This window comes from Leucoraja erinacea, chromosome 23 (assembly GCF_028641065.1).
Source record: "Leucoraja erinacea ecotype New England chromosome 23, Leri_hhj_1, whole genome shotgun sequence".
Taxonomy (NCBI): Eukaryota; Metazoa; Chordata; class Chondrichthyes; order Rajiformes; family Rajidae; genus Leucoraja; species Leucoraja erinaceus.
Window position 1 is genome coordinate 14,994,734 of NC_073399.1, and position 21,393 is coordinate 15,016,126.

Below are 21,393 nucleotides of genomic sequence, written 5' to 3' on the forward strand. Positions count from 1 at the left end.
AAAGGATGCAGAATAGATTCACCAAGATATTGCCCAGAATTTAATAAGAATTAGGCCTAACTGTTGGCGTGAACTCTGTATTAGTCAAGAAATAGAGTATATGCAAAATGCTGGAGTAACTCAGCGGGTCAGGCAGCATCTCTGGAGAGAAGGAATGGGCGACGTTTCGGGTCGAGACCCTCCTTCAGACGGTCTACCTTCGATTTAAACAAGCATCTGCAGTTCTTGCCGACACCAGAAATAGATATATTGGCTATAAGAAGGGGTTGGACCAACTCGGATTGTTTTCTCTGTCATGTCAGAGACTGAAAACCTGATATATTTATATAACATGACCAGAGGCAGAGATAGGGTAGATGGTCAGAGTTCTTTCCCCGCCAGGGTGGATTGATCAAACACTAGAGCACAAGGGCGGTCATGGTGGCACAGCGGTAGAGTTGCTGCCTTACAGCGAATGCAGCACCGGAGACCCGGGTTCGATCTTGACTACGGGTGCTGTCTGTACGGAGTTTGTATGTTCTCCCCGTGATCTGCGTGGGTTTTCTCCAAGAATCTACGGTTTCCTCCCACACTCCAAAGACGTACAGTTTTGTAGGTTAATTGGCTTGGTAAATGTAAAAATTGTCCCTAGTGTGTGCAGGATAGCGTTAATGTGCGGGGATTGCTGGTCGGCGCGGACCCGGTGGGCCGAAGGGCCAGTTTCCGCGCTGTATCTCTAAAAACTAAAACTAGAGAGCATAGTTTTAAGGTGAGAGGGAGTAAATCGAAGGGGGATCTACTTGGCAGATTTTCTTTCCGAAATAAGTCAGTACCTGGAACAGGCTGTCTGGGAAAGTGGTGGAGGCAGATACAATAGCAACATTAAAGAGGCATTAGGACAGACATATCGAGGGATACAAGGATTGGGAATTGGGCGATACGTACCATGTGCAGGCAGTTTGGCATCATGGTTAGCACAAACATCATGGGCTGAAGGGCCTGTTCTTTTTTCTATGTTCAAATTTCCTTTCCCCAATTTATGTTAACTCTGCCCGTTCCTGCCTGGCTTCCACTTTTTAATTATAGATGAAATGATAAAATGGCAATAAAATGGAGCCACATTTGGCATGTTAATATGCAAAATGAATTTCACCGTGTAATCTTTAATTGCATATGTGGCAATAAATATCCATTCAAATCTCCATTGATTATGCTCGTATTTTCTCTGCTATTAATAAAATTCACAAGCTTTTGTTGACAACAAAAAGCCGTGGAATGAACAGTCTACTGAAAAAATCATAGGCAGGATCGTGGTTAATTATTGTCCAGCAACCTGACTGAAGGTGCGTGGGGCAGGCACACCTATACAACACTGCTGCTGTGAACTTGTCGGCTGCCTCACGGATGGGCGGCCTGTGAACAGCGATTTTCTTCAGTGCAACCGACAGCAATGGAACTCTACTCAAGCATCACCAGAGACCCACACCACCCTGGCCACACACTCACTTCACTCCTGCCATCGGGAAGACGATATTGGAGCCTGAAAACTGAAACGTCAGGGTTCAGGAACAGCTTCTTTCCTGCAGCCACCAGGCTATTAAACACTACAACCTCCAGATAAACTCTGAACTACATAGACTTGGGGACTTGTCTTTTTGCACTGTTATTGTTTATTTGTTTTTATGTATGTGTGTGTGTGTGTGGACATGTGTTTGTGTGTTTGTATATATATATATATATATATGCGTGTGTGTGTGTGTGTGTTTATATATATGTGTGTATAGATATATATATATATATATATATATGTGTGTATATGTAGTAATCAGTCATAAACAGAGCAGACATTTTTATGCAAAAATATTTGGAGGTATACAAGGCTAAATGTGTATTTGTTTTAATGCATGGAGTGTAATGAGCAAAACAAATTAATTTAGAGCATACATTAGCACTTGGGAATATGACATAGTAGTTATTATTGAGATATAGTTGAAAGAAGGACAGGATTGGCAGATCAGCGTTCCAGGGTATAGAATCTACAGATGAGACACGAAGGATGTAGAAGGGAAGATGGCAATTCAATTTTAAATTAACAAGTGCATTATTATAGTAATGATGACAGATATCTGAGAAGGCTCATCAAATAAATCCATCTGGTAAAGTGTAGAAACAATACAGGGATGATTATTTTGTTGAAAGTGTACCACAGGCATCCAAATAGGAAGTAAAGGAACAAATCACAGAGAAAAGTAAATATAGCAGATGAATTTTCAACTAATAGTCCCACTGACATTTCAGTCACTTGATCTTCCCAATTACCTAAGAGTAGGTTGAGCATTGCCTCCTCCCTTGTAGGGTCCTCCACATATTGACTAACAAAACTTTCCTGAACATATTTGACAAATTCCACCCCATCTAAGCTATTTGCAACATGGCAGTCCCAGTCTATATTGTCTATATAAAATATGTAGCCTCCTTTTGCTCTGATATTTTATTTAATTCACATGCTTAATCGATAATGTTTTATTATTATTGTTTAATGTATTATGTGTCATTCCTAACTGTCACTATATGTCATGTTGTCACTTGCGGGCAGAGCACCATGGCAAATTCCTTGTACATATATATATATGTGTGTATATATAGATATATACATATGTGTTTGTATATATATGTGTGTGTGTGTGTATATGTGTGTATGTGTGTGTGTGTGTATGTGTGTGTGTGTGTGTGTATATGTGTATGTATATGTGTGTGTGTGTGTGTGTATGTATATATATATATGCGTATGTATATATATATGTGTGTGTGTATGTGTGTGTATATATATATGTATATATATATATATATGTGTATATGTATATGTATATGTGTGATTTTTTCTCTCTCATTTATTATAGTGTTTACAGTGTACTATGTTTACATATTCTGTTGTACTGCTGCAAGTAAGAATGTCTTTGTCCTATCTGGGACATATGACAATAAAACACTCTTGAATCTCTTGACATGAGTAAGAAGAGGCAAGTGTATGGCTGAACTGATGAAGGGAAAGTAGGAATTAAAGCAAAGGGACAGCATTGAAAAGAACTTCCATCATCCCAGCTGACACCGAGAGCCATATAATATTGACTTCCAACCAAACAAAGATATTTTCCAACACTGGTTTATTAGACACATGCGGTGGTGACACTGGTGATGTATGGCTCGGGGTCCTTGCAGAAGCTCTATGACAATCACATTAAAAATGTGCCAGGAGTTGACATTTAGCGTGACTGTGTTTATTGATATAGTTTCATGTTCACAGTCTGAAGAAGGGTCTCGACTCAAAACGTCACCCACTCCTCTCCAGGGATGCTGCCTGTCCCGCTGAGTTACTCCAGGATTTTGTGTTTACCTTCGATTTAAATCAGCATCTGCAGTTCTTTCCTACATAGTTTAATGTTCATTAAACGTCACCCCTTCAATTCCCTTATTATTTTTAACCTAACAGTCTTACAATCTTCAATTATTAGTTTAGTTTAGTATAGGGATGTTTCACGGCAGTCGGGTCACGACCCATGACCCGTACTGTTGCTACGCTACTCCAAATGGATTACACGCGATGTACTGCAGGTAGGCACTTACCATTGTTTCCAGCGTAGCGGGGCCGTTAAAACCGCTGAAATTGTCAATTTTTGCGCTGCAAATAATTATGGAAATCGGGATAAGCGTGTGAGACATTTAGCCTACTTCAGAATTCAAAAAGTGAGGAGATAGAAACGAGAGTTGAAGGGATAACAACAGCCAGAGTGCTTGGCGAACATTGGCCGTTTGCTCACTGCATTTCATCAACTAAGGTATTAATTGTGTTTTTTCTCGATTCCTTTGGCATCTAAAAAGTTTCAGAAGTGATAAATCTGGCTGTAATTTTTTTAAATCGCCCATGGTTCTGGTGGGTTTTTACATACAAAATGAAAACGCATCTGAAGAAAAATTTACAGCCAGAATTATCACTTCTGAGAATTTTTAGATACCAAAGGAATCAAGAAAAAACACAAATAATGCCTTCCTTGATGAAATGCAGTGAGCAAACACGATAATTCCCAATATTTTCAATGTTTACCAAGCGCTTTAGCTGCTGTAGTCCCTTCAGTTCTCGCTTCTCTATACCTTGATTTTGCTTCACTTTTGGAATTCTGAAGTTGGATACATGTCTCTCACATTTACCCCGACCCACAATTTTTTCCAGCGCAAAAAATCAACATTTTGCCGGTTTTTAACAGGTAGGAAAGTACGCGTTGCTAGCATTAATAACATAACCGGATGTCTTCCAGTTGGATTTAGCGGCTCCGTGCGTCGAGCCCTATGACCCAGTGACCTTCCGTGCAACCCCCTATAGTTTAGTTCAGAGATACAGCATGGAAACAGGCCTTTGCCCCACCGAGTCCGCACTGACCAGCGATCCCCGTACATTAACACAATCCTATGCACACGAGAGACAATTTACATTTATACCAGGCCAATAAACCTACAAAACTGTACGTCTTTGAAGCGTGAGAGGAAACTGAAGATCTCAGAGAAAAGACCAAATGGGGAGAAGGAACAAACTCCATATAGACAGCACCCGTAGTCAGGATCGAACCCGGGTCTCTGGCGCTGTAAGGCAGCAACTCTACCGCTGTGCCACCGTGCTGTGCCACGTGGCATAAGAAATTAACTATAAGACACTTGTTAGAAAGAAGAGCCGGAGAGACCTGGACAGTAATTAGTGTTCCAGCCTGCTGAACACTCTTGCCTCACTCTGCATTTGCCCAATATAGTGCAGTCTCTAGTAATCCAAAAGGAACGACCAAACCTTGCCAACTCAAGCTGTTTGCCTATGAGTCAGTTAGTTTAAGCAGATCCAAGTATTGTAAGTAGTTTAGACCCCATACCGTGTAGGAAGGAACTGCAGATGCTGGTTTACACTGAATATAAACACAAAATGCTGGAGTAACTCAACAGGACAGGCAGCATCTCTGGTTAGAAGGAATGGATGATGTTTCGGATCGAGACCCTTCTTCCCTCTTCCCTGACTCTCAGTCTAAAGAAGGGTCTTGACCCGAAACGTCACCCATTCCGTCGAGTTACTCCAGCATTTTGTGTCTATCTTCAGTATGAACATTGAATACCCCAATTTTAAATAACACCACCTCTTCCCTTTCTCTCTTTCCTGTGTTGCCCCCCCCCCCCCCCCCCCCTTTGGGTGCACACACATTTCTCCCCAAATCCTGCCCCTCTTTCCCACCCAGCCCACTTCCACCTATATGCTTCACTCATCTCCTTTTCTGTCACCCTTTTGTCTCCTTTTCATTTCTAGCCTTGGTCCACCCATCTGCCAACCAAATCCACCTCACCTGTATCCATCCGTCACCGATCTGAAGGACACATCTGAAACATCACATATTCATGTCCTCTAGAGATGCTGCCTGACGCACTGAATTACTCCAGCACTTTTCCGTCTTTTTTTTATATCACTTGCCAGGTTTTATCCTAGCAATTTATTTTCCAATTTCCCCTTCCCTAATCCAATCAGTCTAAGCAATTACCTTTGCATGGAAATGTCATAAATTACATTGGAGTAGAATTAGGCCATTCAGCCCATCAAGTCTACTCCGCCATTCAATCATTCCCTCTCGACCCCATTCTCCTGCCGTCTCCCCACAACCCCTGTCACCCTTACTAATCAAGAATCTGTCAATCTGTGCCTTAAAAACACCCAATAATCCACCCCCTAAATGTCACCTATCCATTCCCTCCGCAAATGCTACCTGACCTGCTGAGTTGCTCAAGTATTTAATCTACTAATCCCTTCCCACACACGTCTGAATTAATCACAGCACAGGATAACAAAGACCTCCCTCTAGTGGTGTGGCTAGGTAGAGCTGAAGGTCTGGACATAGTGGTAGCCTGTTTAACACAGAAAATACAACAATTATCGCTACAATCTGCAGCAGAAATATAACTCTTGAAGAAGTACCACGTATGTTCATATTTTTGAGTTTATTCCAAGTAGCATATTTATTTACCAGATATTAGTCAATGGTCAAAGTACTGACATTACCCTTGCATGAAAACCAACTGAACGATGAAAATGTTATGCAGGTAGAAGTGGACTCATCAGAAAGGACATAGTGACCTTGGAAGCAATGCAGCAAAGATTCAGAACAATGTTGCCAGGACTCCTAGACTTAAATTATAAGAGATTGCACAGAATCAACCTTTACAGGAACTAGGTTTTCATGAGAAGATGAACTCATGCAGTATGTGGTCATTGTATATTCAAACAGAACTCAGCTCAGTGAACATGTAAGGTAGCAGTAATAATGGCTGAAGAACAATAGAGAAGCATTAATAAAACAAAGTTTTTGTATTGGGCAATGCATCTTCGCCAGAGTTACTGCACAGCCTCAAGCTATCCCATTAGCATTAATATCATACTATCCAATGCAAACTTTACATTCAGTGGATCACAATTTTATTTCAGAGGTATAGAATCAATGGAAGCATACAAACTATACCAAACAAGCAAGGAATGAATCCACATAATAAAGTAACATGGGGCGTGCACCTGTTTTGCAGGATGGGAAAATTGGTTTCTGAAGAGACAGTCTTCATGTTATACGTAATCTTCTTCTGGTGATCTCTTGGCTCTTTTAAGTTCTTCTCTGGATGACTTTCTGGAGGACAATAAAATGGGTTGGTGTAGGATTGGTGTGAATGTGTGCTTGATGGTCAGTGTGGACAGTGGGCTGAAGGGCCTGCTTATGTACTATCCCTCTATGACTCTATGACAAGAAGTGAGACATATGCCAAAATCTCCCAACGATGGTCTTTAATTCCTGGAATACTCAGTCAATAGGAATGTAAGGAAAGGCAATGAAATGGGATGTCGTTTACAATATTCAGATCACTGCAACCACAATATTATACCTCTGAAGTTAGTTTAATTTAGTTTAGTTTAGTTCAGAGATTTAGTGCGGAACCAAGTCCACTCAGACCAGCGATCCCCGCACACTAACACTATCCTACACAAACTAGGGACAAATTACAATTTTACCAAGGCAATTGGCCTACAAGCCTGTACGTCTTCAGAGTGTGGGAGGAAACCAGAGCTCCCGGCGAAAAGCCCTGCAGGTCATGGGGAGATTGTATAAACTCCGTAGAGACAGCACCCATGGTCAGGATCGAACCCAGGTCTCTGGCGCTGTGAGGCAGCAACTCTACCGCTGTGTCACCGTGCCGCCCTTATTTATTTGTGTCTCAATCACTTTATTCCATGTAACAAGTTCATTTAACATATCCTTGCTTGAAAAGCAACTGATGCACAATTAAAAGACAGCACATGTAGATCTAGTAGACCTTGGAAGAGACACAGCAATGTTATTGGGACTCCAATAGTTCATTTATAAGAGGTCATGAATAAAATAGCCCTATGTTTCCTGGAATGAAGAAGGTTATAGCCCCCACTGTACAAGTTCATTCATAAAAAAAAATCAAACTCGTGGTAAGCACGTAGAATGAACGTAGCGGATACGTCGGAGCTCAGGGACGTCTCTTAGCGGCTCGTAACGCTAACGGCAGGTACTCGGGAAGACTCGCTAACGGCAGATAAGCTCGGGAAGACTCGTGAAGATTTTTCAACATGTTGAAAAATGTCCACGAGAGCCCCGATTACTTACGAGCGGCGATTACCGTAAATCACCGAGTTCAAATCAGGGCAAACTCGGGCAGAACTCTTGAATGAACTCGTACAGTGGGACAGGGCTTTTATATATAACTTGAAATAGGTTATTAGAATTAGATAGGCCAGATTTTTGGCTGATGAGGAAATCCAAGATAAGGGAATGTAACTTTAACAGCAGAACAAGCCCACAGAGGAGAGACGGTCTACAAGCCTTGGGCGGAAGGCTCCCTAACCTTAAGCTGTGTGGCCCAGTGAAGAGATTTAATTCTGAGTTCACTAAGCATGGGCATTGAGGGGATATATAGTCAAGGCAGGTCAACTGTGGTTTGGATCAGCAACACTTACATGTGAACAGGGCTGGAGCACTTGGAGATTTTATTCTTGTCCTAATATCTCTAATCAGCATTCTGGTGCAAGATAACAGCAAGATTTCCAGAGTTCCATGATGCCATCACATTTTAGTTTAGATCAGGGATACAGCTCGGAAACAGGCCCTTCAGCCCACCAACGATCTACGCACATTAACACTATCCTACACACACTAGGGGCAATTTACAATTTTACCAAGCCAATTAACCTGCAAACTATATGTCGAAAACCGGAGCTCCCAGAGAAAACCCACGCAGGAGAATCGTACGGGGAGAACATACAAATTCCGTGCAGACAGCAACTGTAGTCAGGATCGAACCCGGGTCTCTGGCGCCGTGATGCATCTAGGTGACATAATTATTTATTTAACAATTGTTCAGCGTTAACATGCTCCTCTCTTGAGCAATGGAAAATAAAAAGATTAAATGAGAACTTACCGTTTGAAGTTTGATCTTTATTTTATGAGAAGTTGAAGTGAGGGAATACGTGAAGAGCCCGCCAGCTCGCAAGCGCGTCAATCAATAGAGCAGCTGTATGAAACCACAGACTAGTTGCTGAAGTTAAGCTATAGATTAACAACCTTAGAACTACCGAATGATCTTTATGAGAAGTAGGAGTGGAGGGCACGTATTCCCTCACTTCAACTTCTCATAAAATATAGGTCAAACTTCAAACGGTAAGTTCTTGTTTAATCTTTCTATTTTATTTCGAAGTCACGTGAGTGACTATGTGAAGACTTCAAAGCTCTGTGGTTTCATGCAGTAACCCAATCTCTGTGTGAAACACTTAAGCAGATAAACCATTAATGGTAGAAAAAACATGGGTTATTAATACTTGCGTACATGGCCATTGCTAACTTGCATACATGGCCATTGTTCTTAACCGGACCATAGTCTCAATTTACTTTGAGTTAGACAATAACTCATGCAACACTGTGCAGAATTCTATCTGCAAATATCCAGACATATTCAACCAAATGCTGTAATTTATTAACATGCATATGTAAGCCTCTTGCTGTATGATGAAAGGGAACTATCCATTCTATTGGCTGCTAATGAGCTATCAGCAATATCTTGAGACTATTGAATAACAATAAAGAAACTGTCTTTCATCTCATAGGTACTAGCGAGCTCAGTTCACTTGTATACCTAATGACACCCCCAATCTCTGCTCTGGTGGATATGCTGTCAACTTCAAATGTACGCAATCATTTTAAGCTACCCTAATGTCAGTTATGACCCAGAGACCGAGCCAGAGATTGAGTAAAGACTGTGTTCTTCGTGCTGAGATCAGTTGCTGAAAGCATAATCATCTTAAAAATACTGCTCCCATTAGGAATACAGTAGAAGAATATTTGCATAATAATTTACTGATATGCATCGCACACTACAATGAGTGTAGGCTATTAAGTGGTCATATAAAAGACACCCTGCATAACGTTAGTGAACAGCGGGTGAATAAACAATCATTTATTGTCCCACTTATGGTACTATAGAGAATGACAAAGCAGCACAAGCAATGTCAATTGTGCTATCACATAAACGCTTCTCTAGGCTCAAACTGTTCTCTAGGCTCAAACTAGGTAACCAAGCTGTTCCTACTTGGAACTTACAGAGGTTACTATGCAAGGCACCCTGCCAATGTCTCTGCATCAACCTGATCTATCCCAGAGACAGTGAAAAATTACTAGACAGCCCATGCTGCCAGTAAACCTAAACCTGGGCCGACAGACTGCTCCATTTCAGAGGTTAATAAAGAGACCTTACCTGCAAGCGTCTCTGAACCCGGGTCGATTTGCTTATTGGAGCTTCAGCGAAATTCCATTTGCAGACCCTGTCTGTCATGCTTGCCATTTCTTCAGCTGGTGTGATGTTAGATAGCTGATGCCGCTGGCCAACTCCTCTTGTAGTGGCTTGCCCGTCCCCGAGGGAACAGCAAATTTAGAGGCAAGAGCAGGCAGCTCTTCCTTATGCGACTCTCGTACATCATGCATTAAAGCATGGGATTCAGGCACATAGGCATGTTTGGAGTCATGTTCGGAGTCAGCTCCATACTGATCTCTGACACTCCCTTAGAGTGGGAGAAATAGTGCAACCCCGAACCAGGCGTTGCTTCATGCGTATGACTTGAAATGCCTGTGCATGCCTCCGTAACACGGAGCATATTTTGTGGCACCATCTCCGATACTCTTCCGAGTGGGAGGAATATTGCAACCCTGAACCAGGAGTTGCCTCAGGCATATGACTCGAACTGCCTGTGCATGCCTCTGTAACACAGAGCATTTTTCGTGCCACCATCAGATTAATCAGATGTTCCAATTGAGACAAATGGCCAATCACATCTGCCATAGATGTGGGGACAGAATCTCCTTGACCCAAATCGTCCGACAGGACTTGTCTCACAGACTTGGCTTTGACTTTGCCCCGACTCGGGGTTGCCAAGCTGCTCCCTCCAGGATCCAAATCGCGACTAGCTGTGCAGACCGGGGCTCTGTCGGTATAAATCATCATTATTTATTATACTTACCAGACAGGTTGCACCTGCTAGTGACTCCGAGTCCTTGCTCCCTTCTGAAACCTCAACGGATTATTTCAGGGAGGAAATCCAGGTGTTGCTTCCTCAGGCCTCTGGCTCCCATATGACTTGGATGAGCTGACATTATAATCGGAGTCACCGGAGCCGTTTGTAATGCCTCCGGTATATGGAACATAGTTTGTTCATATGATTAAACAGAAGCATAGCCCCATTGGATCAAAGATTTGACTGCTTTGTCGATATCCACATGGTTGGGGTCTCTTATGAAAGATCTCCAACAGTCCCCTCTACTGAGCGGAAATTGTCATGACGCAACCCCGCATATTGCTCCACAGTTGTCAAATAGACACAGCTGAAAAAAGGCTATTCCGACGGGTGTTCTGTATATATATTTTTTTAATTGCCTGACAAGTTCAGCGCTGGAGTAATTTTAAAATCGGCTTCCAAAGCCGTCAACGCCGACAACGGGGACGGATTTCAGGTACAGGACAGGTAAATGAATGTTGTTTATTTTATGTATAAAAGTGCTCCTTAAGATGGCTTTAATTCACATTTTAAGTTGCGAAACGGTGACTTAGTCCCCATACGAACCAGCAGTATTTTGATCGCGTTCCAGATAAAACCACTCGCAAGATGATTTAAATGGCCATTAATTTACAGGTATTAAACATTAAATTCCTTCCATTTGGCCTATAAATCCATGACAATGAGATTTTAAAATTATGTTATATTGTGAATTCTTGTGCGAATGTTATTTGCACACTTAGGCTATTTAAAAATGTTAATCTATTCTTAAGAAATTGATAGATGTTTAGATCCAGTAATTGAATTTTGTAATTAGCTACAATTAGGTAACTAACTAATTATATGCTTTAATTTCAAGTCATCTAAGTAAGATTGGTTCATATTTGTTTCAGAATGCTTCAATCTATAATAGCTGACAATTTCTTTCAGTTTTCTTAATTTTTAAGAAAGTTATGGGCCTTTGACTGTCCTCGATCACAGCTTTGTGTTAAGTCAATGGAAAAGCAATAGGGAACAAGATGCTAATTTCCGAGTATGAAAATGGCCATAACTGTTTTAATACTGAAGATATGAAAATTAATTAGGTGTTAAATTAAACTTATTTTTATGCTTTATCTGATGGGATAAATTACAGGCTTGATTTTTTAAATCTCAAAATGTTGTAACATTGCTAGCGTATGCTGCCTCAGCCGGCAGCGTCTATGTTTAAAAATTGGTAAGCGCTATGGCAGCTGAGCTTACCTAGCGTTCGCTGCCCTTGCCGCGGCTAATTTTCAAAAGCACCGGCTGCTGTTATCTTTAGCAGCGATCGTTAACCTAGCCGCGGCTATATTTAAACTACCACCTGCTGCTAATCTCGCCTAACCGCGCCGGTAGAAACCGGAACACCCGGAGAAAACCCACGTGATCACCGGGAGAACGTACAAACTCCGTACAGACAGCACCCGTGGGCAGGAACGAACCCGGATATCCGACACTTAAAGGCCTGTAATGCCCCTGTCCCACTTAGGAAACCTGAAGGGAAACCTCTGGAGACTTTGCGCCCGACCCAAGGTTTCCGTGTGGTTCCCGGAGGTTGCAGGTGGTTGCAGGTAGTGAAAGCAGGTAGGGAGACTGACAAAAACCTCCGGGAACCGCACGGAAACCTTGGGTGTGGCGCAAAGTCTCCAGAGGTTTCCGTTCAGGTTTCCTAAGTGGGACAGGGGCATAAGGCAGTAACTCTACCACTGCGCCACCATGCTGTCCACTCACTTCATCCCTTCCTATCATCCGGGGACCTGAAAGGTTTTGCCATGTGAAGCAGCCATTCACTTGTAATTGTTTCAATTCAATGGAACAATTGTTTGCACTAAATTCAGATTTATTTAGTTCAGAGATACAGCATGGAATACGGTTTGGCCCACTGTTTCCATGCTGACCATCAATCGCCCATTCACGCTAGCTTTATGTTATCCCACTTTCCCCACTCCCAGCACATTAAGAGCAATTTATTTTACAGAGACCAATAAACGTACCCACCTGCATGTCTTTGAAATGGGGGAGGAAACCAGAGCATCAGTTGAGGGAGGCACAGTGGCACAGCGGTAGAGTTGCTGCCTTATAGTGCCGGAGATGCGGGTTTGATCCTGATTATGGGTGCTGTCTGTACGGAGTTTGTCCGTTTTTCCCTGTGACCTCGTGGGTTTTCTCCAGGTGCTCTTGTTTCCTCCCACACTCCAAAGTCATATAGGTTTGTAGGCCAATTGGTTTTGGTATAGTTGTAAAATTGTCCCTAGTGTGTAGATATTGTTAGTGTATGGGGTGATCGTTTGTCGGCACAGACTCGGTGGGCCAAAGGATCTGTTTCCACACTGTATCTTTAAAATCTGAAGTCTAAACACCCAGAGCAAACCCACAAAATCACAGAGATGGAACTCCACAAAGATGGCACCCATGGTGAGGCCAGAACGTGGTCTCTGGCACTATGCAGCAGCACTTCTACCAGCTGTGCCACTCTGCCACACATGTGTCATTTTGTTTCCGCTGCCAGCTTTTTTGGTCATTGTTACCTTGACCACTCTGGTCTGCAAACCATCACAGACATTCTTCAGTTCACCACTTCATTTCCCTCTGCAACCTCACTGCCTTATCACTTTGTCATGAAGGCTCTTTGCCCCAGAACATCGGCTCAGTTTCCTTCCCCACTGAAGCTGAGGCTTCCAACTATTTCTGTTTTCCTGTCACATTGTTCTGTTTGTTTGCACATGCATTCCAATATTGACACTGAAAAGAGAATTAGAAAAAGGATCCAGTTAATGTGATTGGAACCCTGCCTCGGTGCTAATAATCTCTATACCTACATTCTTGCCAATGAATAACTAGCAGGTAAATGCTATAAATCTACCTCACTATTGTTATTGATTGTAATGTGAATATAAATGTGAATGAATGATTGAATGAATGAATGAATCCAACCATTGCATCTCAGGTAGTTTGTGCTAAAAGAGACAGATAATCGCACAGTTCAAATTATGCTTCCATACCCAAAGTTAAATTTAAATCAGTATTATGTTCCCCCTCATACTGGAAGTAAGGTCTACCAAGTGCTAAGGGTCCCATCTGGAATTTAACTATAACAATCTATATACCACCAGGATAGAAAAGCTCAAGGTAGATTCAGTGACAGATTGAGTGGCAAGCTTGTCGTTTACCAACCCCCAGAAAAGAACTTCTTCAATCCTGAAGGTAGATACAAAGTGCTGGATACCTCAGGTCAGGCAGCATTTCTGGGGAAAAAGGATGGGTGATGTTTCGGGTTGGGACCCTTCATCAGACTGCTTCTTAAATCGGAAGTTTCTAAGTCCTATTCCTGCTTTTGTACCGTGTCCTGTGTGGGACTAGCTTGGTTGGGTAATTTGATTAGCAGGGACGAGTTGGACCGAGGGGCCTGGTTCCATGTTGGAAACAGGCCCTTCCATGTCTCTATGACTCTCTAAAGGAGGAAGGAAAGGCCGATGGGACCTATGATCTTTCAGGATGATTCTACAGGAGAAAAATACTAACAGCATTTCGAACAAAGATATGCAATTGTCATTCAGAAGTTCGTAATAACATTAAATAAATTCAGCATCACATTTTAATTTTAAACAAAGCGGTTCTTTTTTTGATAAATATGTTGACAACATGCGCATCCATTTGTGGTACTAAGAGATACCGAATATTGCAATTATCAATTAAGAATAAATTCAAAAACATCATTGCAGGTGTTACATGCAGGTGATAAATGAACTTTATCTTTGATTTTTCCATTCACCTTTGTTTCAAAAACAAAGGAAATTGGAACATTAAAAGTCAACAAATGTGACTGAATATTAATTACAAAAAAGTGCAGATGCTGAAAAATGCCTGAAGTATTTAGTGGATGGGGCAGCATACTGCATGAGAAAAATAGTTAAGAATTCAGGTCGGAAAATATTTGTCAAAACTGGATAAGAGAAATAAGAAAGGTGATTTTAGTTTGCCGGGAAGATGGTGGGATGAGGGGACAAATAGAAAATCTGTGATAGGGTAAGACAAAGTCAAATGGGTTAGCAGGGGAATTATATGGAAAATGCCTTATGATGTGGAAAATGCTCAGCAGTCAGGATTTACTGTGTAAGTAGGAACTCACCCAGAGAGTTGTGAATTTATGGAAGTCCCTGCCACAGAGGGCAGTGGAGGCCAAGTCACTGGATGGATTTAAGAGAGTTAGATAGAGCTCTAGGGGCTAGTGGAGTCAAGGGATATGGGGGGAAGGCAGGCACGGGTTATTGATAGGGGACAATCAGCCATGATCACAATGAATGGCGGTGCTGGCTCGAAGGGCCGAATGGTCTCCTCCTGCAACTATTTTCTATGTTTCTATGTTTCCAACTGCAGATGCTAGTTTACACCAGAGATAGATACAAAATGTTGGAGTAACTCAACGGGTCAGGCAGCATCTCTGGATAAAAAGAAAAAGGTGACGTTTCAGGTCATGACCCTTCATCGGTCTCAGTCACTCAGGATTTACTGTTGTTCCTGTTTGTGTATGGCCTCACCCTGTCAATGGAGGAGGCCAAAGACAGAAAGGGAACAGGAAAATGACAGGGGGAAAGGGAACACTACACAACTCCATGGTTCACTCATCCCTTGTCACCCGACGCATCCGGCCCCAGGCACTTTCCCCTGAATCCACAGCAGATGTAACACCTGCCTCCCACACCTCCTCTCTCACTTCCACCCAGGGACACCAGCAGCCTCTTCCAGGTGAGACAGAGGTCCACGTGCATCTCTTCCTATCTCGTCCATTGTACTTAGTGTTCCTGATGGAACCTCCTTTACAAGTGTAGACTGGGCAACTGTATCACCAAACATGTGAGCTCTGTCTTCCATGAGCAGCTGGATCACCTGGTTGCCAACCGTTATAAAATTCCTTCACATTCCCAAACTGGAAGAACAGCATCGTATACTGCCTGGGTAGCCTGCAACCTGATGGTATGGACATTGAATTCTCCGATTTGAAGTAACACCCCCTCTCTTTCCTCTGTGCCCCCTCCACACCAGCAGTGCACACACATCTTTCCCATCATCTCCCACCAGCCTTCCTCTCCTCCTCCTCCCCTTTGTCACTTCCTACTCATATCCACCCTCCCCATCCTCCCCGCCCCCGAAAATAAATGGCTTTATATTTTACTCCTCTCTTTATCTGACATCCTTTTGTCTAATTTTCATTCCTAGCCTTACTCACTATTTCCACCCATTTGCCAATCAACCCTCCCCTCCCCCCTCAGTTATGTGCACTTATCACTACGCTATATGTATCCTGCCATCACCTCTCTTCCAGCATCTGCAGTCTCTTAGGTCTCGGTAATAGAGGGTTTTTTTTTAATATCGACCCCCCCCCCCCCCCCCATTCACTGGAATTTAGAAGGATGGGAGGGGATCTTATAGAAACATAACATTCTTAAGGGATTGGACAGGCTAGATGCAAGAAAAATGTCCCCGATGTTGGGAGAGTCCAGAACCAGGGGTCACAGTTTAAGAATAAAGGGTAGGTCATTTAGGACTGAGGAGGAAAAGCTTCTTCACCCAGAGAGTTGTAAATTTGTGGAATTCTCTGCCGCAGAAGGCAGTGGAGGCCAATTCACTGGATGTTTTCAAAAGCGAGTTACATTTAGCTCTTAGGGCTAACGGAATCAAAGGATATGGGGGGGGGGGGGCAGGAACGGGTTACTAATTTTGGATGATCAGCAATGATCATATTGAATGGCGGTGCTGGCTCGAAGGGCCGAATGGCCTACTCCTGTACCTGGTTTCTATGTTTCTCCCAGTTTGCGCCCTGTGCTGTCTGCGCCAGACCAGCCAAACGCTCCGATCTCTCATATCCGAGCGATTCCATCTGCGCTTCAATATCAAACGTGTCATCTCACCGCCTCTTGCATCTCGCACACGGTGGACCTGACTAACGTCTCGACCCGAAACATCACCTGTTCATTTAACCCCAGAGATGCTGCCTGACCCGCGGAGTTATTCCAGCGTTTTGTGTTTAATCTTGACTCGGGTGCCTTTTACCCGCCCACGCAATGGACCCACCTCATCAGCTCGCAGTCCCCGTTGGCATTTCTAAATTGCTATTCGAGTTCCTCCAGCACTTTGCGTTTTGCTCACGATTCCAGCATCTGCAGTTCCGTGTCTCCCTGAATTGTCATTTCTCGTCCAGTTATGAACTGGCCTCCGTTGTGCGTGGTTTTAAGATCCTGCTCGACATTTGAGTCAAGTGTGTGCAACACGTGAATTCAATAGGTGTCAACACCTGTATTCCTCCCCCCGCGTTACTAGAAACGTACAGTTGAGGATGTTGGTGACCCTATATATCATCAGGTGTAGGGAGGAACTACAGATGCTGGTTTAAACCGAAGATAGACACAAAAATATGGAGTAAACTCAGCGGGACAGGCAGCATCTCTGGAGAGAAGGAACGGGTGACGTTTCGGGTCGAGACCCCTCTTCAGTGGTTAGGGTTAAAGGGGAACGAGAGATATTGACGATGTTGTCGAGAGATAAAGAACAATGGATGAAAGATTTGCAAAAAAAGTAACGATGATAAAGGAAACAGGCTGTTGGGTGAAAACGAGAAGCTGGTGCGACTTGGATGGGGGAGGGATAGAGAGAGAGGGGGTGCCGGGGCAACCTGAAGTGTTGTATCATTAAGTGTTTTTTTAATATATATATTCGTTGCGAGTGAGGATCGAGTCCAAAAACCAATCTGCGGAGCAATATTCCCTTTCACCATGCACACTGTGGGAAAAGAGAAACCGTCTATCAATGGGAATGCATGGACGGAGCCGCTTCCTTGCCCCTCTGGTGTCGTGAGCAGCAACCAAGTGTCAGAGGGCGAGCGGGGTGGGTTTGAAAATCTCAGCGCGTTTGGCAATCGCCCGGTGACAACAACATCCCCCTCTGGTTCCTTCTTCTCCGCCTATGTTTGCGCGGCTGTTGCGGATAGCACGCAGTCAGGGCGCTTCTGTCCGCCACTCTCTCTCTCTCTCTCTCACCCTCCTAACCTGACGTAGAGGAGTACGTTGGGAACGACAGAGATATTTAACACGATGGTAGTTGGTAGCGGCGCGCACAGCTCTCTCGCTCTCGTGTGTGTGTGTGTGTGTGTGTGTGCAATAGTCAAAGACCGCCGCTCTCTCATAGCAAGCGATCGATCGCAGGGCGCCGGCAGCAACTCTCACTGGGAACTGGCGAAACCTACAACCAAAGCAAATTGCACTTTGGCGACACAACAAACAGGTGCCTAGGAAAGAAATGCAAGGGGTCGAATGAAGTCTTGCCTTTGTGTGAAATTAAGAGGGCAGTTGATTTACATGTTTTTTAATAGCCTGGTCCATTTTTCTTCTTCTGCCGAACGGTAAGTGCTTTAAGCGAAGACTGCGGTTCAATGTGCCAGTTATGAGTATCTCAGGGTCAATGTTAAGAAGTGTATGTTCTCTAAATGTGGCGCTCCGTGGCTAACACGCAGTGGGGGGGCATCCAGTATATATTCGTGCACGAAGGAACTGCAGATGCTGGTTTACGCCGAAGATAGACACAAAATGCTGGAGTAACTGAGCGGGACAGGCAGCATCTCTGGAGAGACGGAATGGTGGACGTTTAGAGTCGAGACCCTTCTTCAAACCACCTTCTTCTTTAGCTGCTTCTCCCCCCCCCCCCCCCCCCCCCCCCCCCCCCCCCCCTCCCCCTCCTCCCATCCCTCCAGTAAACGTGACTAGATTATCGCAGGTGGGTAATTCTCTCCACACCAACCTGTAAATTGCAATCCCCAAGGCAGTGGTGGCCAAGTCACTGGATTTTCAAGAGAGAGCTAGATTTAAGCTCTTAGGGCTAAAGGAATCAAGGGACATGGGGTGGAGGGGAGCAGAAACGGGCTACTGATTTTACATGATCAGCCATTATCATAATGAATGGCGGTGCTGGCTCGAAGGGCCGAATGGCCTACTCCTGCACCGATTTTCTATGTTTCTAAGGGACCCTACACGAGAAATATCTGGCGAGGCAGCGGGCAGAACCAAGCAGCATTTTAATTTCCACGCTCTTCGCAGTCGGAGCCCACCTGAGCCCAGGACGTGGTTAACGAAGCACAACATTCTCACTGTTGCGCTTTGACATGTCCTGTGTTTCTGACGCCCCCGAACATTTCTGGCGGTGAATCCCGGGTTTAGTCACCAACTCCCACCGCTGCGGGTTGGAAAACGAGATTCAGAATTATAGAACCTTCAAATTCGCGTCGAGGTTTTTTGTTTATAATTTGCATTCGGTTTGAATTTTGATCAGAAATGTGATTTTTTTTTTTTAAATGAAAGGATTTAAATCTCGTTTTTGTTCTCACAAACAGGAAGCTTGCCGATTGCCAGTGTGGGTTTAACGCCGCGCTCGGGGTCGGCGCGTTAAATCATCTGCTTGAGGACGATCGATAAAGAGTTAATTGCACGGCGATTCAGTCAGGAACACGGGGGCGTCTCTTCATTAATAAGGGGTGAGGAATGAGAAATTGACCGCTGTTAAATCGGCGCGTGAAACTAAATGAAACGCGTCTAAAAACCCTCTGTAAAAAAAACAATGTTGGACTAATAGTACCAGGCATCCGCGGCGAATGTGTCTTTGGGCTCATTTTTATTGGTGTTTTTCTTGACAGTTTTTAAATTTGCTTTTCTTTGAAAGTTCAAAATACGTGTATTGGTCACTGCGGCTGCACTGCCTGATTTGTGCAATGGCTGATGCCGACTAAAGCTATCTTTGCTTCATTCAGGTAGACATGGCCAGTCAGTAGCCTAGCCAGAGGCGGCTCTCCGCGGGGAAAAACATACGATGGCTTTGGAGACCTCGCTGAAGTTGGCCCCGACAGGCGAGTGGATTTTAGCAGACTTCGAAGGCTGCAACGCCTCCACCGAGATGGGCTCCAATCTGACCTGCAACGCCACCAACCCCTTCGACTTTGTGATGGGCGGCAGCGTGCTGGTCCCATTGTTCTACTTCGTGGTGTGTGTGGTGGGACTGAGCGGCAACACCTTGGTTATCTACGTGATCCTGCGCTACGCCAAGATGAAGACTGTCACTAACATCTACATCCTCAACTTGGCCATTGCCGACGAGCTCTTCATGGTGGGCCTGGCCTTCATCGCCATCCAGGTGGCCCTGGGCCGCTGGCCCTTCGGCCACATTCCCTGCAGGATCCTGATGACCGTGGACGGCATCAACCAGTTCACCAGCATCTTCTGCCTGATGGTCATGAGCATCGACCGCTACCTGGCCGTGGTCCACCCCATCAAGTCTTCGCGCTGGCGCAAGCCTCTGGTGGCCAAGCTGGTGAACGTGGCGGTGTGGTTCATCTCGCTGTTGGTCATCTTGCCCATCATGATCTACGCCGGGGTCCAGACCATGCGCGAGTTAAGCAGCTGCACCATCATCATGCCCACCGAAGACCTCTTCTGGTACACCGTCTTCGCCATCTATACCTTCGTGTTGGGCTTCTTCTTGCCCTTCTCCGTCATCTGCCTCTGCTACCTCATGATCATCGTCAAGGTCAAGGCCTCGGGCATCCGCGTGGGCTCGTCCAAGCGCAAGAAGTCGGAGAAGAAGGTGACCAAGATGGTCTCCATCGTGGTGGCCGTCTTCGTGTGCTGCTGGCTGCCCTTCTACATCTTCAACTTCGTCACACTGACCGTCGATGTGAAGCCCACGGCGGCCAGCAAAGGCTTCTACGAGTTCATCGTCATCATGTCGTACGCCAACAGTTGCGCCAACCCCATCCTCTACGCCTTTCTGTCTGACAACTTCAGGAAGAGCTTTCAGAACGTGTTGTGCCTGAAGAAGGTGAGCGGCTTGGACGAGGTGGACCGCAGCGACAGCCGGCAGGACAAGTCCCGGCTACAGGATGTCACCGAGACACAGCGGACTCTCCTGAACGGCGATGACCTCCAGACCAGCATCTAACCCCCCCCCCCCCCCCCCCCACACACACACACACACCCACACACACCCCTGCTACCAGAGATCGCCCTCCCACAGGACTCACCCCCCACCCCAACCACTGCATCTCCTCCAGGGGTCGGGTCTGATTTATTCGGTGGGTCCCTTGATCTGACCGGATAGAGTTCAGTTCCCGGAGATACCCTTGCTTTCGTTACCTAACCGTCTCTCGCGGGTTCCCCATGCAACCCGTGATATTAATTGATCCGATTTTAACCCAGTAGCGCACACGGGATTCGATCAATCCACGGTAGATCATACAGCGACTGAAGCTTCAAGTGAAGTCAAGTCCGTCCAGCTGCAGCCCCAGTCCCAAGTCTACTGCTGGAGGTCTGAGCGTTAGCGCCAATCCGATTTCTCTGCAACTCCGGCCCAAATGCTTCGTAGTCCCGTCAACTGCCTTATGTATTCAGCTGATCCATTTTGAGTAAGCAGCAAACCCAGTACTGTACAGTGATGTTAGTTGGGATACGTCTCACCACAGCTTTGCAATGAAGTCTGCTTCAGCTAACCTCGTTAAAATAATAACGTGAGTTATTTAAACTACCGCGACCTGCTTCTTTGGGCGACTTGGTCCCAAGACTCAAACCCGATCCTTGTCTGAATTTTCTCTCTGTGTCACAAGCTCCGGCTAATGGGATCCATGCGCCGGCTTTTTACCTGACCGGGGGATGTTTGTAGGTCAGTCAATTGAACACCTCTTGTAAATGTGTTTTCTATGATAGAGTCAGTGATTTGCTTGTCTG

At 44.7% G+C, this 21,393-nt stretch overlaps 1 protein-coding gene across 3 annotated transcripts in view; it reads left to right on the plus strand.

The window, feature by feature from the left end:
* Positions 1–20,633, plus strand: part of LOC129708263 (somatostatin receptor type 2-like) — a 36,395-nt gene extending 15,762 nt beyond the window's left edge. The window contains exons 1-3 of one of the 3 annotated variants that reach the window (XM_055653907.1): positions 17,128–18,029; positions 19,014–19,154; positions 19,428–20,633. In XM_055653907.1, coding sequence (XP_055509882.1) covers positions 19,487–20,611 — 1,125 coding nt within the window. In that variant the 5' untranslated portion in view covers positions 17,128–18,029; positions 19,014–19,154; positions 19,428–19,486 and the 3' untranslated portion in view covers positions 20,612–20,633. Of the gene's footprint in view, positions 1–17,127; positions 18,030–19,013; positions 19,155–19,427 lie in introns of those variants that run through there. The other 2 variants (XM_055653909.1, XM_055653908.1) reach the window with 2 other exon arrangements.
* The last annotated feature ends 760 nt before the right edge of the window (positions 20,634–21,393 follow it).